The following is a 15,504-nucleotide window of genomic DNA, read 5'->3' on the forward strand; positions in this document are numbered from 1 at the left end:
GTGCACCTAATAAATAGTCTTTTATCAGTTAGTAAAGACAGTTTCTAGTAATATTGCAAAAATGTATAAAACAAAACATCCTCTTTAGCACCTTTAAAGGGTGATATTTCAAATACACTGTTTGGAAGTTAGTCGGGCCAAGTCCAACAACAAACGTCTAACCAATTAGCATTAGGGGGGCGGTCGAGGGGAGAGAACGAGCAAGAGGGAGATTTGAAAATAAGAAGGAAAAAAAAACTGCAGAACGAGAAATGGGACACAATACAAAACAGCTCAAAAGAATATCACTGGAATGAATGTTTATGCCTGGGCAAGCGCTTTAGGGCCCGGTTATATTACAAAAGCTTTCCAGCGCTGGAGAGAGCTAAGAGGGAAGGCCTGAAAACTGCTTTGATCCCGCTTATCAAGTGAGTAACACTGGGTTTTGATTGTCTGGAGCTGCTGTGCTGTTTGCGACTAACAACGAACACTTTGTATTTACTCTCGTGTACTGTATGTTCATTTTTTGTGCTTCCTTGTCGTTCGTTCATCATCTGCGCTTTATTTTTCGTGAAGCATTTTGTTGCGTGCCAGCTGTGATAAACAGACATCCACTCGCATTGCGTGTGTAACAGAGGCCAGATAGTGAGAGTTTTGCTGTCATATTAGGTATTTAGCGTCGTTGTTAGTACATTCGCCTCACATGGCAGCAGCGGTTCGAGTCCGACTTAGAACAGGGTGGTTAGAATTGGAGGGTGCATTTTGGAGGCAGAGCAATGAAGAGAGGGGTGGGTTTGTTTGGGTTGATTTCAAATATCAACAATGTCCCAACAGTGTAGTGCAAATACCACTTACTGCACCTTTAACATGTACATGTAAGTGCACGTACAGTGAAATAAAGTGCAACCTAAAATAAAGTGTAAAAACAAAAAGAAATACCATTCACTGTTCTTTTTTAATGACTGTACTTGAATCATTTATCAATGTTTACTTAATTTAGAATTATAAGAATAATTTCAAAATAAACCAGTTTTAATTTCATTTAATATAACTTTTTTAAAATAAAGGTGTATGCTCAATAGCATATTAGCTACTGTTCAAAATTGGCATTGAGAATCAAGAAATTTCACTGGTATAGCAATCCACATCTGGCATTTTGATACCGTGGCACAATATGGACCTTAGAAAGAAAAAGAAAAGAAAAAAGATTTTTTGGGGGGAACATTACCTGGTACTTTTCATAAACCACTGGCACACTAAACATGGAAACAACCGCTAAAGAGAGAAAGACAAAGGAGAAATAAGTCAGGACAACAGAGAGATGGACAACTGAGCTGCTCTCCCAGAATGCTGCATGGTGTCATTTGACTACGGATGTTTGAGGTTATAACACCCTGACCTACAGCAGAGTGTTTGTGAGATCACCAACCTTCCTGACATGGAATTTTGGTTGTGTAATTAAGATGTGGATGGAAATCAGACAGCAAACACACAACGCTAGAAACATTTCTTAGACCATCAACAACGTTCACAAATCAGTGCTGATGTAAGAGAAAGTTTTCAAAAATGTATTTAAAATTCCAAGACATTAATCATCTGTCTGCATCCACTGGTGTACAGCAGCAACTACCATTCAAAAAGGGTTTTTTGTTTTGTTTTTTGAAAGAGATTAATACTTTTATCCAGCAAGCACACATTAAATTGATAAAAACTGACAGTAAAGGCATTTGTAATGTTATAAAATTTCTATTTTAAATAAATACTGTTCTTTTGAACTTACTATTCATCAAAGAAACCTAAAAAAAATTATTCAGAACAATGTTTTCAATATCAATGATAATAAAAAAATGTTTCTTGAGCAGCAAATCATCATATTAGAATGATTTCTGAAGGATCATGTGACACTAAAGACTGGAGTAATGATGCTGACATTTTAAAATATATTAAAATAGAAAACAGTTTTTTTAAATTGTAATATTTCCCAATATTACAGTTTTACTGTATATTTAATCAAATACATGCAGCAGTGAACATTAAAGACTTCTTTCATAAGCACTCCGACCCTAAACTTTTGTATGTTTGTGTTGTATTCTTACCCAGAATCAACAGGGTCAGTCCATTAAACAGAGCTCCAACATACGTCAACAACCACATCAACACTGCAAACTAAACACAGACACATGGTCAACTCAACTCAAAGGTACAGCTGTTTTAACTGAATGTTTCTGCTGTCAAATTACCTTGACATCTTTTAAATCCTTTAAAGAAACACTCACTAACTTCTACCACTGTCCAACAAAATTATTAGTACTTAAAGGAATAGTTCACCCAAAAGTGCAGTGCATCCAGCACCCCAGTGCATCCAAGATGTAACGTTAGGTGACTTTGTTTCTTCAGTAGAACACAAATGATGATTTTTAACTGCAACCGCTGCCGTCTGTCAGTCAAATAATGGGAGTGAATGGGAACTCTATCAATAAGAGTCGAAAAAACTTGCATAGACAAATCCAAATTAAACCCTGCGGCTCGTGACGACACATTGATGTCCTAAGACATGAAACGATCGGTTTGTGCGAGAAACCGAACAGTATTTATATAATTTTTTACCTCTAATACACCACTATGTCCAACTGCGTTCAACACTCGTTTAATGAGGTCTGATCTTAGAGGTAAAAAAATTATATAAATACTGTTCGGTTTCTCACACAAACCGATCGTTTCGTGTCTTAGGACATCAATGTGTCGTCACGAGCTGCAGGGTTTAATTTGGATTTGTCTAACCAAGTTTTATTTACTCTTACAGTAGAAGTTCCCATTCACTCACATTATTTGACTGACAGACGGCAACGGTTGCAGTTAAAAATCATCATTTGTGTTCTACTGAAGAAACAAAGTCACCTACATCTTGGATGCCCTGGGGGTAAGCAGATAAACATCAAATTTTCATTTTTGGGTGAACTATCCCTTTAATACCTTAAAAATGATGTACACCTACATGAGATGAAGACTTCAGTGGCCTAAAACAGCCGTTTCATTTTAAAATGGGTGGGAGACGCTCATGTTTGAGATCACCAGTTGAAAGCAAGCTTGAAAATTATTGGACACTTTGTTGTAAATACTTCATCCATGCTAAAAGGTGTCAGTATAAAGACTGCTGTTGTATCAACCAGTAAAGCAAAATTAGTGAGTGTGCCTTTAACACAAATTGAAATTGCAATAGTATCATCAAAATTTGGGAATTATATATTCCTAAATGAAATATTAATAGCTGTTTTCACCTTAATGGAGTCAACCAGATCCTGAACCAGAAACAGCCTGCGGAGCTCCTTCAGGGTGGAGTTGATGTACAGCTGAGTCTTATCCACATACTTACTGATCTGATCTGCAGAGAGAGCGATTTCCACTTCCAGATAGTTCCTGAAAAAGAGAGAAGCCATGAGAATGGATGAACAGGTTCATTGCTTAATACACACAAATGTAGAAAACAAACTGAGTGTTAAACTAACTTGAAGGGGTGACCCTCGTCGGTTTTTTGCACTGCCTGCAGGACTGATTTGTAGACTCGGAAGCTGATGGTGGCGGAGAGGACAGCCAGAGCGAGATAGGCTATAACGCTCACCACACTGAACTGGGTTAAAGAGAACAGCAGCAGCAACACACTGCCAAACACCAGTCCAGACTGCTTCAGATCCCGCCAATGTAACAGATCTACCACTGAAGAGACAGAGGGAGAAAAACAAGTTGAAAAGTGATCAGAACAGTTAAAACGAGTTCAATCCAGTGGTCAGTTCTTATGTACTTTTGTGCACAAATATTACAGCATACACCTGACTGGTCAGCATCATGTCTACACATTCACAGAATATAAGTTTCTTTGCAATTGTTATATTTTAGTAAAGAAATTGTGATCTGAAAAACATGCTTATGTAGACATCTCTCAAATTAGCAGCTGTTTAGTATTTGTGTTATGCTCATCACTATTTTTATTAGGGAGTATTGGCCATTAACTCATCACTACTAAATGAAATTAGGAAATTGGGTCTCATTCACTATCCATGTATTCAGACAAATTTGTGTGAAATCTGGGTATGAACTGCGAGGTTCCTGCATAAAAACAGTTAAGCCTATGTACTGCTGGCTAATCTTTAAAGGTGCCCTAGAACCAGTTTTTACTAAATGTAATATAAGTCTAAGGTGTCCCCTGAATGTGTCTGTGATGTTTCAGCTCAAAATACCCCATAGATTTTTTTTAATTAATTTTTTTAACTGCCTATTTTGGGGCATCATTAACTATGCACCGATTCAGGCTGCGGCCCCTTTAAATCACGCGCTCCCTGCCCCCCGAGCTCTCGACTATAATACAGCGCATTTACAAAGTTCACACAGCTAATATAACCCTCAAATGGATCTTTATAAGATGTTCGTCATGCATGCTGTGTGCATACATCGAATCATGTGAGTAAAGTATTTATTTTGATGTTTACATTTGATTCTGAATGAGTTTGATAGTGCTCCGTGGCTAAAGCTAACATTTTCGCTATTGTTCTTGCTTGCTTACCTAGTCTGATGATTCAGCTGTGCACAGATCCAGACGTTAATACTGGCTGCCCTTGTCTAATGCCTTGAACATGGGTTGGCATATGCAAATATTGGGGGCGTACATATTAATGATCCCGACTATTATGTAACAGTCGGTGTTATGTGGAGATTCACCTGTTCTTCAGAGGTCTTTTAAACAAATGAGATTTACACAAGAAGGAGGAAACAATGGTGTTTGAGACTCACTGTATGTCATTTCCATGTACTGAACTCTTGTTATTCAACTATGCCAAGGTAAATTCAATTTTTGATTCTAGGGCACCTTTAATAATTGTGTTTGAACTGGTTTTGAGGATGGCACAATTGGCATTGCTCGAGAGTCTTCCTGCACATGCTTTCTGGTAAAAGCGCATCTTTAGATATGCTGAGAGTGACAAAAGGCTGTAACGGAAAGGTTAAGTGGAATACCCTTATATGGAGATATTTTGGCTGTGTTTTATGTAAATACTAACCTCAGGCACATGGTTGCTCATTTAATTAGAACACTATATATTAGCAGTAAAATGAGATGAACAAATTCATGTGTTATTGAAGCTGTTGTGAATTGGACGGAAATGTTTTGTAGAAAGTTCTCCTGTCCGTAAAAATATGAATAATCCCAATGAGTCCCAATTTAGACACTTTCTGATCATTTTCATTTTTTTTTTTTTTTTTTTTTTTTTTTTTTTACATTTTTCATATAAACAAAATACATTTAAATAGAGGTAGCACTTCCAAAGAACAATTTCTGACCAATATTTTAGAGCTGTGAATAAAATGTATGTTCACTATAGACATTCCCATTACTTTTATTCATTTCCATAGATGCAACTTTTTACAGATCTGAAAATCAATTTTAAAACTCCCATTTATTTTATTTGACAGTAATCCTCCCATGAAGAGGAAATGTGTAACCTTGAGGCTATCAGTTCACACCTGTCTACCTCTCACAGCACCTGTTGTCAACTTATCTAACCTTAACCATCTGTGTGCGCACACTGTACTGGGTTAATTATTTCTGTTAGCTAAGATAGTGCAAATAGTCATGTTATCAGAAGTGTTGTAACGATCACACACACACAGTGAGCTATATGCCTTCGCTAATATATCAACAGCAATAAAATGAAGAGGAGAATGAAGGTTGTAAACTTTTACGCCACCACAACCTGCTCATTCTAAAATGTCAGGTTTAGTTTGCATATGGTAAGGTAAAGTATAACCATGTAAAATGACACAGACAAGAAGCAAAACCTCTTCTAATCTAAGTTAAAATTATTGTCACTCTATCAAGGGAGTTGAATTTATGTTTGCAACATCGCTATAAACTTGTACCATCTTAAGTTACAAGAGTAATCCCCCTTGAAGCAACCTCATGTTAACTGTCTTGCTCAAGGATCACCCCTTGCAGGGTTCAAAGCTTTTGGTTACCAGCCCAGACATCATACAATCCTCCACATGCAAACTGTACAAATCAGTCCCACCGTTCTCTTCAATGCACGTCTGCCATCTACCAATTACATCATCATTGGGAAAGTCTTTGACCATAAAATATTTACACTAAAGAGATTAAAACCAAGCACACTCGCCGACCAAATATAACTTTAATTATAGGTCAAGAACACACTGTTCCTGCTGGAAGAGACCTTTCACAGAAACTCGAAACATTCTGGAGCTTATATTTGCTTTCATTTTGAATCTGACCATCTTACATTTGATGAAGAACTAACATCCGGTACTAATAATTTGACATACTGCTTTTCATATAATATTTAGTAGGGAAGTAGATATATTTGGATGTTTAGACCTGTATGCTGATTGTTCAATATGTCATTCTAGCCATGCTAAAGTACACATACATTACCGTATAGTATATAATAACAGCTATGACCCATTCATTTGGTCAAAGAGAATTTACACTTCTTGGCGTTCTTGTATGCAAGTTCTTTCTAATTATTATGATACTTCTAACCAAGCAGGTTTAATGCAATCGTGTGAGATAGTGGACCAGCTTCAAGCAGGTATCTAAAGAGCTTTTCACACTGCGCTTAACCCCGGGTTATCATCATTCTAAACACCGCTTTTAACCCCAGGTAAAGGAACCTTTCACACTTTTAATTTAGATGCGGGGTTAACACCGCTTTTTACCCAGGGTTATGAAACCTTGCTCCAGAGCAGGACTTTAGCACCACTTTTGCAGTGTTAACCCCGCATTGTGGTGCCAAACTTATAGTGTGAAATGATACGGTGTTAGAATGTTACAGCTAGCAACAGACATTCAATCAGGTACTCATATATTTGCATGCTTTGGACAGTCGCGGAAACACTGTGCATTGAATACGTATAAACAATAAATTTAGCGTTTGAGAGGAAAAACGTCAAACAGAAACCGCGACAATTTGAGTGAAGAGACTATTTAATTCTTACCTTTATAGTCAAAAATGTCCATTCAGTATAAACTCGATAGTACAGTTGGCAATACTAGGATGTGCAAAGCTAGAACTTTTATGTAAACAGGTCACATGCTGCGTTCATCCAATCAATGACACTAACACCACAAATAAGAACGTTAACCCAGGGTTTAGGAATGTACAGTGTGAAACATCAGGATTAACTGTTAACCCCGGGTGAAGCTTGAAGCAAGATAACCCAGGATTTAGAATGACCCAGGGTTAATTATTTCAAGTGTAAAAAAGCCCTTAAGAAGACCACGTCTTTTTTATCTGGCTGCTGGCCATATCGTTGCCCAAATATCACAAAGACGACACAAGTAGAATTAATAACTTGTTGCCATGCGAACCAGCAGATTGAGATCTCTGAATCATCTCTTCAGTCTCTGCGGCAACCGAGAGCTCCCTGTAGCTGATGTGTGTTTTCTTTTTTTACACCTATATTTTTACACCTTTGGAAGAAACTGTTACACACACTCAGGGAAGCTGGTCTGTCACACTCTAGTGTGTGCACGACATCTGTAGTCCCCTGTGTTGTTCTCCCATTGGTCCCACTAGGCTAAATTTAGCCCGGCAGAGCTTAGAGCAGGGCAGAAATATCGGCCATTTTTATCTCAAGATTTTTGCTCGAATCCAAGTCCAAGATGAAGTGCAGTTTTCAGATTTGACTGAGCTGCGTACACCATCAATTATTCTTAATTCTGATTGTATCTCATCAATAACAATGTTAAACACTTTAACAGAATTATTAAAATAAAACCCTTGATAATGATACACTTTCCTACTCTGATCAATCCTTCTGTTAACCGCCTCTTTAAATAGAACAAGACTAAAAACAGCAACGCTCATACTCTTTCTCCTCACACACACCTTTTATCATTGACTTAACTAATGTAGACTAATAATACTAGTGTTTAAGTATATACAGTAGTTAGGTGACTTAACATGGGCTCTATGATCACATATGGACAGTGGACACTACAGCACCACCGAATTCACTTATCCATCAAAACCGGTGACATCTATAGTTAACTCCATTATTACAGACTCATAAAACGATACTCTCACAAAGGCCCCTGGTTTCTGATGTCAAAACACCAAAGCACCAAAACTAACAGAAGAGAGAGAGAGAGAGAGAGAGATACTGACCTGAACCACCCATGACTGCAGACGGCAAGAAAAAGAGAGAGATACAGTGAGTGAAAACGCACACAAAAGGAGAGAAAGGCAGAGAATGAGAGGGAGGGGGACCGGCTCATACTACCATTGGCTAATAATGGACACACACACACACACACACACACACACACACACACACACACACACACACACACAGCATACCGGGTGACAAATAGTTCAAACTGAACAAAAACACAATCGAAAACAGAATTATTTGTGACCCATCACAGAACCTAATTAATCCATCTTGTTTCATACGTCCTATGTGGCAAGTGTGTGTTAGAAAAGAAAGGGGGCAGCAGCAGTTGCTATAGATACAGTGTTCCAGTTTCCCTTACACACATTGCTTAGGGGGCCAGCTTAAAATACGAAGGTGGTGGTGGGGGGTAATTGTGTGCATGTGTGCTGGTGTTTAAATGTCGGAGTGTAATTTTAGCATCAGAGAGCTTGGCAGCTAGGGCAATCTTTACCCAACTATTCACTTCCTGAGTGAAAGGTCATTGCCACGGGCCAATATAGAGCGCTACTGTGGAGCTCTGGAAGTAAAAATCTCATTCATTTTTTCCATAGAGGAATTGATTTCAATTACATATATATACAGTAAATATTTTGTAAATAAACAAAATATATTGTTTATATTTACATAATCAACATCTTTGGATTAATAGTTTTATATTCCTCCATCGTAATTATTTAAATTATGTCATTCACAATGCTCCATAGGACTGCAGTTCTTTCTCTCATTAAAGCCTTTGTCTTTCTGTCCTATTTTCAAATACTTTTTTGCTTCAATTCAAAGTTTGTAATATAACTGACTGGTTTAATTTAAAAGTCCCAATAGGATAAATGAATGGGAAAAATACTTCTGAAACCGAGGCCGCTGTGAAAGTGGGCAGGCACTGTTGCACTCTATTGGCACTGAAAGCCTCAATGTTCATTCAAAATGGCTGAATATCTAGATATTTTGTTTTAGCAAATCAAAAGAGGCTTTCTTAATCAGTTAGCGCTATGCTAAGCTAGTATGCTAAGCTGTGAAACACATCCTGGACCAGAAAGGGAGCATGTGTGACCTCCTTAAACTCTGAACTTATGACCTTCACAATGCCCAAGCATATTGAATTACTGCACTATATTCCCATTAGACACTTTATTTTCCACCATTTTAATATTGTATGAGCATATTATTTGGCCTGAGGCCACACTCACTGCCACAAAAGTTAAATATTGAAAATTCTGTCATCATTGCCTTTACCTGTATAACACAAAAGAAAATATTTTGAAGAATGTTGGTAACCAACCAGCTTTTATTACTATTGGCTTCCATTGTATAAACAAAAACAAATCAAAAATCTATTTATGTTCCAAAAAAGAAAGACATGCAGGTTTTGAATGACATGAGGGTGAGTAATGATAGAATTTAAATTTTTGTTTGAACAATCCCTTTAAAACAAGCTGCCAGTGGTTCAGTCTTCACTGAATCCACACCAACAATGATGTTTTTTTGTCACATTTTTGTGCCAGTTTAAGTTTTAATTAGGGTTGGTGGTAGCTTATTGGTTAACGATCTGGGCTGCTGACACATAAATCTCAAAAATAGGTGACCCAGACGGCAGAGTTACTGCAATCAGAATCCTGGTACTCATACAGTACATTGTGCTCCTAATCTGAATAAAAAAAACTATGCAAAATATTTAAAAAACCTATCCAATTTTCTGCAAGCCAAGTGTAATATGTAAGAATCAAAAGCGTTGCACACACACAACCATGGAAATTCCAGAGCTAAACAGGAAATGGAATCCAAGTGGATAGGATGTGTAGCCCCACCAAATGATACAGCGATAATTTAAATCTAGAGGGAATATATGTTCCTAATGATTACACATATCATGTGACAGGGAAGGGATGTGTCTAGCTGATTTGAGGCAATTCACAGAATTCATACTCTTGACAATTCATTATTATACTGAATTTTCAGAGATGCTTCTATATGAGTAGACAACTAAATAACAATACTGTACCAATGCAATGTGTACACATTTCCATTTAAAAGTGGTTTAGTTATGCATAATCAGGAAGAAAACCATTAATTAGAATAATTATTTGATTTACTTGCTTTTGTTTAATTACAGAAGTTTCTAGAAAAATGTATATAAATGAGTTCAAATAAAACATTGGCTTCAGGTCTGTGGGTGGTTTTAAAAATACAGCACTGAATGTTTTCTCTCTGTGTGCATGAGAATGCATTTAGAGGGGTTTAGAGAGTTCAATATGAATCATCAAAAACAAGAAATGATTTCAGTGATGTCATGCGGCCCTGCAGGGGTGTGATGTCATAAATGTGATGTCATACAAATAGCATAAATATAGAGAAACCGTGCGTCCCAAAACGTGTGGAATGTTGGACACTTCACGCACAACTGTCACAGCTTTCCTTATAAAATTCATACGCGAGACGATTGAATATATAGTGCATATAGTATACGTTCATAGTGTATAGTATGTCATTTGGGACACAACTCATGTTTTTGTTGTTAAATGATCATGAATAGAATTTCTAAATTGTTTCTGTACTTAAAGGTAGACACAGACTGACTATGTCTCAAGGCCATAAGCATGTCTTGAACATTGGGGGTGGGGTGGACAGTGTTATTAGTCTTTTTATTTAAAGAAATTAAATAAAGGATTAAAAGGGATTTAAGATAATAAAGAAAAGAAATAAGAATGGTAAAAGAAGTGCTAGGTCTAATTGTAGCCTAGTTGAGATGTAATTTAAACTCCTTGCAAATAATATTTATGTTAGATGATATTAATCATGATTAATCGATTTGACAGCACTAGTATGCACACATTCACTCTTATTAGTATGTCTATGTCAAAAAGTTAAACGTTTTTTGTCTCGTCACATTCAGTTATGAATGGCATGGATCAAATGATAGCATATTTTCAATTCAAAATGTCGAAATTCCATAATAAAAAAGTTGAGTAGTTTGCATCACTGTTGATTACTATGGGTCGTTAAGCATATCTATCGTAAAACAGTTGTCAAATATTAAATGTTAAGCTACTTACATCTTACCACGCCCTTTCAGTGTAAAAACTAAAGTGTTGCATTGGAATTCGCACTCTTCTTCAGCAGTCTTTAATCAACAATAAGCCTCACCTTCTTTTATCTGTTTGGTCGTCTCAGGCTGCTGAGGTCGAACAGCCTTAAATGTAAAGTTTTAAAATGTGTGCGTAATGGAGTGCAGCAGAGCAGCATCAAGAATATCAATATTGCGGAGAACAACTTTGCCATTTCTAATTAGAGGGGACTTGTCCCCCTCAATGCCTATAGTGGTTATGGCCCTGATATGTATTGTAGTGGTAAACATACATTAAAAAGGGTCCTGCAGATGTATAGGCACCAGAAAGGTGGATTTTTTTCTTTTGAGCCAGCGACCAACCACTTAGCAACTAACTAAAACCATATATATGTGTAGAAGATGCCATATTTGAACGGTCCAGACACGTCAGCACCATCTTGAAACGTCAGCATGTCGTCACTCACAATAAGAATCAATGATGCCACAACATTGAGCAGCTTCCGATTGTAAAAACCACCAAGATTTAAATTCTCAAAGAAATGGGATAACCTTTCACAGGCATGTATTAACTTAATATTACAGGTTTTTACTATGGTTCTTTTTAATGTTTCTTCTTTTACTATGGTGTTAGCTGACGCCTTTGTGTTGTTGTTTTGTGTTAGTTTAGCTAAATCATCTTCTGAAGACTATCTATGACTAATACACCCTAGCAAAAAACTAGAGACGCCATAGCAACCACCCAGAATACCTTACATGTCTAACACTGAGAATGTTGTCAGCTATAACTATAATGCTTAATTTTTCATCTAGTTACAGACAACAATTTGAGCTTTAAACACAACCATACACAAATACTGTAGCTTTACAAACACAGACGGCTAACACTAACACAATGCAGTATCTATAATTGCCATGTCTGCACTCCCTTTATCTGGGTGGACCTTCAAAAAGTGCCTGTCATTCTACTGGAACAGCCTAGAGAACATGTTTTCTGTTTTTTCTCTATTAAAAAGATCTGTCTTTGTCTCTTTTTTGCAACCTCTCTCTCTTCCATCCTCTCCCTCATTTCCTTCTCCAGGTATCATGGATGCCTGTTGAAGAGAATGATGTAATCAGGATGGGTGTGACCTGGTTGCTATAGCGACAGCCTCATCTAGCGTTGCTGTAATTGAATATAAAAACAGCCTGAACTCTGTACCATGGAAACCGGAGCCTAATCTAACGACACAGCGGGGTTTGCATATCAGCATTACTATGAAGCAGACAGACCACCTGCCAGCCCTCATCCCAAAACAGCTGCCTCTCCTCTCTTTGTCCCACCATCGCAGAGACAGAGAGGAAGCTGAGGCTTCACATAAAACCTAATACACACTCACATTCATGGCTTAAAATACGCATAAACAAATATCGAGCTGTAAAATGAATACGATTTTACACAGACAAACATGAAATATGTATACCCTGCCCTCTCCAGCAGCTCCAGGTGCACTCTTTCTTCCCTTTATCCATGTCTTCCCCTCCTCTGTCGCTTCTCTCGCTGCTGTCGTCTTTCTTTTTCCCTTTCGCTGATCTTATGTATTCCCGAGACCCACTATCTCACACGTCCGAACGGCATGAATGGCCAGAAAAGAGAGAAGAGAGCAGGGGAGAGAGATACTACAGCTACTCAACGGACAGAGAGACGGAACGAGAGAAAGAGAAGGAGAAGGAGAGGTGCCGCTCGGCTGGATGAAACAGTAAACACTGCAACCTCCACCGCAGAGAGCGGACTGTACCATATGCAGCGCCCGGGGCGTGATGGGGAGGGGGGATTAGATCAAAGAGGCCCCACCCTACCCAACAAAGCTAATACATAAACATAAGCACGGTCATGTGACCTCAGCGGCATTGTTTTCGGCTGAAAATGGGTGGAGTCTGATGGGTTTTTTTTATTTTTTATTTCTTGATATCCGCAAACAATGCAATTTTATGTTATTGCATTGTTTCTCCACTAAATAAAAAAAGGAAATAAAACTTTTTATCTCACAATTCTGACTTTTTTTGTTTCTCGCGCGAATTTATATCCCGCAATTCTGACTTCATAACTCGCAATTACAATATTTATAAGTATAATTGCGAGATTAAAAAAAAATAAAAAATCATTTTTTTATTCCGTTGCGGAAACAAGCTTCCATACTTACCAGAACATTGCAGGCTAAATGTGAAATATAGGTTTTACAGACTGAGTTACAAATAATAATAGACCTACATACACATTACAACAGAGAAACAAAAAGTGAATGTTTTCAAAAGGTCTGGTATTTGATGATTTCAGTGTAGGCTTATTCATTTCCATCATCTTCCCATAACATCTTCTCTCAAAGGGCTCACCAGGGTAACCGCTTAAGCTCCCTGCCTCCAGTGTTGCTATGGCAACAGGCTGATCTCTGCTGATCCAGATTGTCTCAGAATTGCAGTGAAATGCAGAGCGTTGTTTCTTTGAATGGTTTAATCTCACCACATTAAAAACACCCCGCCGGTTCACATGAAGATATAGGCTACCATCGGAGCGATCTGTTGGTAATGTTACAAAAAATATTTTAATAAAAATAAATAAAGCTTTGTTGTATAAAACTGCGGTCTCTATCGCCCTCTGCAGGTGATTCACGGGAGAGCTGCAGAAAAGGCGTTGACCTCTTTTTCAAACATTCCAGAATCTTCAGTTTCACTCACCAAACAATGAATGGAATATATGTGTGTGTGTGTGTGTGTGTGTTGTGTAAACGCAATTCACAACATCAGATACAACCTATCTGTCAATTTATCTGTAGCCACCCACAGCATTGTAATATAAGAAATCAATGAATAAAAGAAAAGTAGCAAATGAATATATAATCTCAACTGCTGTTCCTTCAGTCAAAATGATGAAGAAAAACAGTTCAAGATGCTTGTTGCATCATATGTGCATGAACTGCCCACATTTTACAAGAGGATTATAAAATACTATATAAAAATACAAGCTAGAGAGTCTTCTTTGCTGAAGAGAACCACTTGATCCAAAATACAAAACACAATGTTCATTCCTCCCACCGCTGTCACAGTTTCATGGCATTCAGGTTCACGTAAACACTGCGAGGTGGACTGACTCCAGAGATGAGCATGTTTAGAGATGTGTGTTTTGGTTCTGGACCAAACCAAAAGGCTTGCAGTTTTATTAATGGGTCTACAGAATATGAGCAACAGCAGTACTACATTTCACTTTAAATGTTGTTTAGATGTGTTAATTTAATTCACAAAACTTAATAATGATCTATGCCACAGTTTGAAGAAGCTGTGATATCTTTTTTGGGTCAGGGTACACTATTACTAGAGCTTTTTTTGCTGGTTCTTTGTTATTGAGAAGTTATGTAAATAAGCCACCGTGCAGTTGCTAAAACAACCACTAGAGGGAGATTATCGCCTAATTCAACCTCAATCGACCCCAGCATAGAGTGCATCTGTCTGTGGCTGTGCCTGGTCAGTCAGACACTTCACAAGCAGTGTGTACTTCACAATGAAAATGGTTTCATATCGTTTCATAATGTCATGTCTAATGATCTCTAGACATAAACAATAAATAAATTAAAGTGAGCTTTAGTCAGCTTTTGGCTACAACGGCTAGTTTAAATGCATCAAATCATAAACCTGTGCTGCCTTCAAAATGATAGATAAATTGATTAAGGCATCTTAGTAGACAGGATGTTACACAAATATCAGATGTTCTTTAATGCCTTACAATAAGGCTGCATTTTTGTGTTTTTGGACACAGCCATTGTCTCTCAAACTCTCCACCAGCTTATCAAATTAGTCCTTGCAACATAAGCAGGCTTTTCTGTTTAAACTTTTGTGGAAAACACCAGCTGTGACAATAATCTGCTCAACACTGCATCCTCAAATCAACTCAACACTGCATCCTCTGAGCATTATTGAACTGGCATGACGACACATTCAAAGAGATGATGATAAAGAATCAGAGAATCCAGAAACCCATGATTTAAATAATATTTTGGTTTCAATACAATAAAAATTAAGGTTCATTTTGGTTACAAAAATGGTCTCTGATGCTGTAAATTATATAGCATCTCAGATTGATTCAGACTATAACTCACCTTTTTGAACTATTCTTTGAAAGAACCAGCACATAAGAGTCAATCGTTTTGGGGAATGGTCAATACACTGGCCGTTTCTTCCATTATTTTGTGGTTCATGTCATTTATTTT

General features: G+C 37.5%; 1 protein-coding gene across 4 annotated transcripts in view; it reads right to left on the reverse strand.

Annotated features, from left to right (window-relative positions):
- The window catches only part of rtn1a (reticulon 1a), a 34,897-nt gene that overhangs the window by 1,812 nt on the left and 17,581 nt on the right, over positions 1 to 15,504 (reverse strand). The window contains exons 1-6 of one of the 4 annotated variants that reach the window (XM_048205280.1): positions 12,727 to 12,999; positions 8,154 to 8,168; positions 3,486 to 3,693; positions 3,258 to 3,396; positions 2,076 to 2,145; positions 1,208 to 1,254 (exon numbers count right to left, since the gene is read on the reverse strand). In XM_048205280.1, coding sequence (XP_048061237.1) covers positions 1,208 to 1,254; positions 2,076 to 2,145; positions 3,258 to 3,396; positions 3,486 to 3,693; positions 8,154 to 8,168; positions 12,727 to 12,775 — 528 coding nt within the window. In that variant the 5' untranslated portion in view covers positions 12,776 to 12,999. Of the gene's footprint in view, positions 1 to 1,207; positions 1,255 to 2,075; positions 2,146 to 3,257; positions 3,397 to 3,485; positions 3,694 to 8,153; positions 8,169 to 12,726; positions 13,068 to 15,504 lie in introns of those variants that run through there. The other 3 variants (XM_048205278.1, XM_048205281.1, XM_048205279.1) reach the window with 3 other exon arrangements.

Source organism: Megalobrama amblycephala, linkage group LG10 (genome assembly GCF_018812025.1).
Source record: "Megalobrama amblycephala isolate DHTTF-2021 linkage group LG10, ASM1881202v1, whole genome shotgun sequence".
NCBI classification, from domain to species: Eukaryota; Metazoa; Chordata; class Actinopteri; order Cypriniformes; family Xenocyprididae; genus Megalobrama; species Megalobrama amblycephala.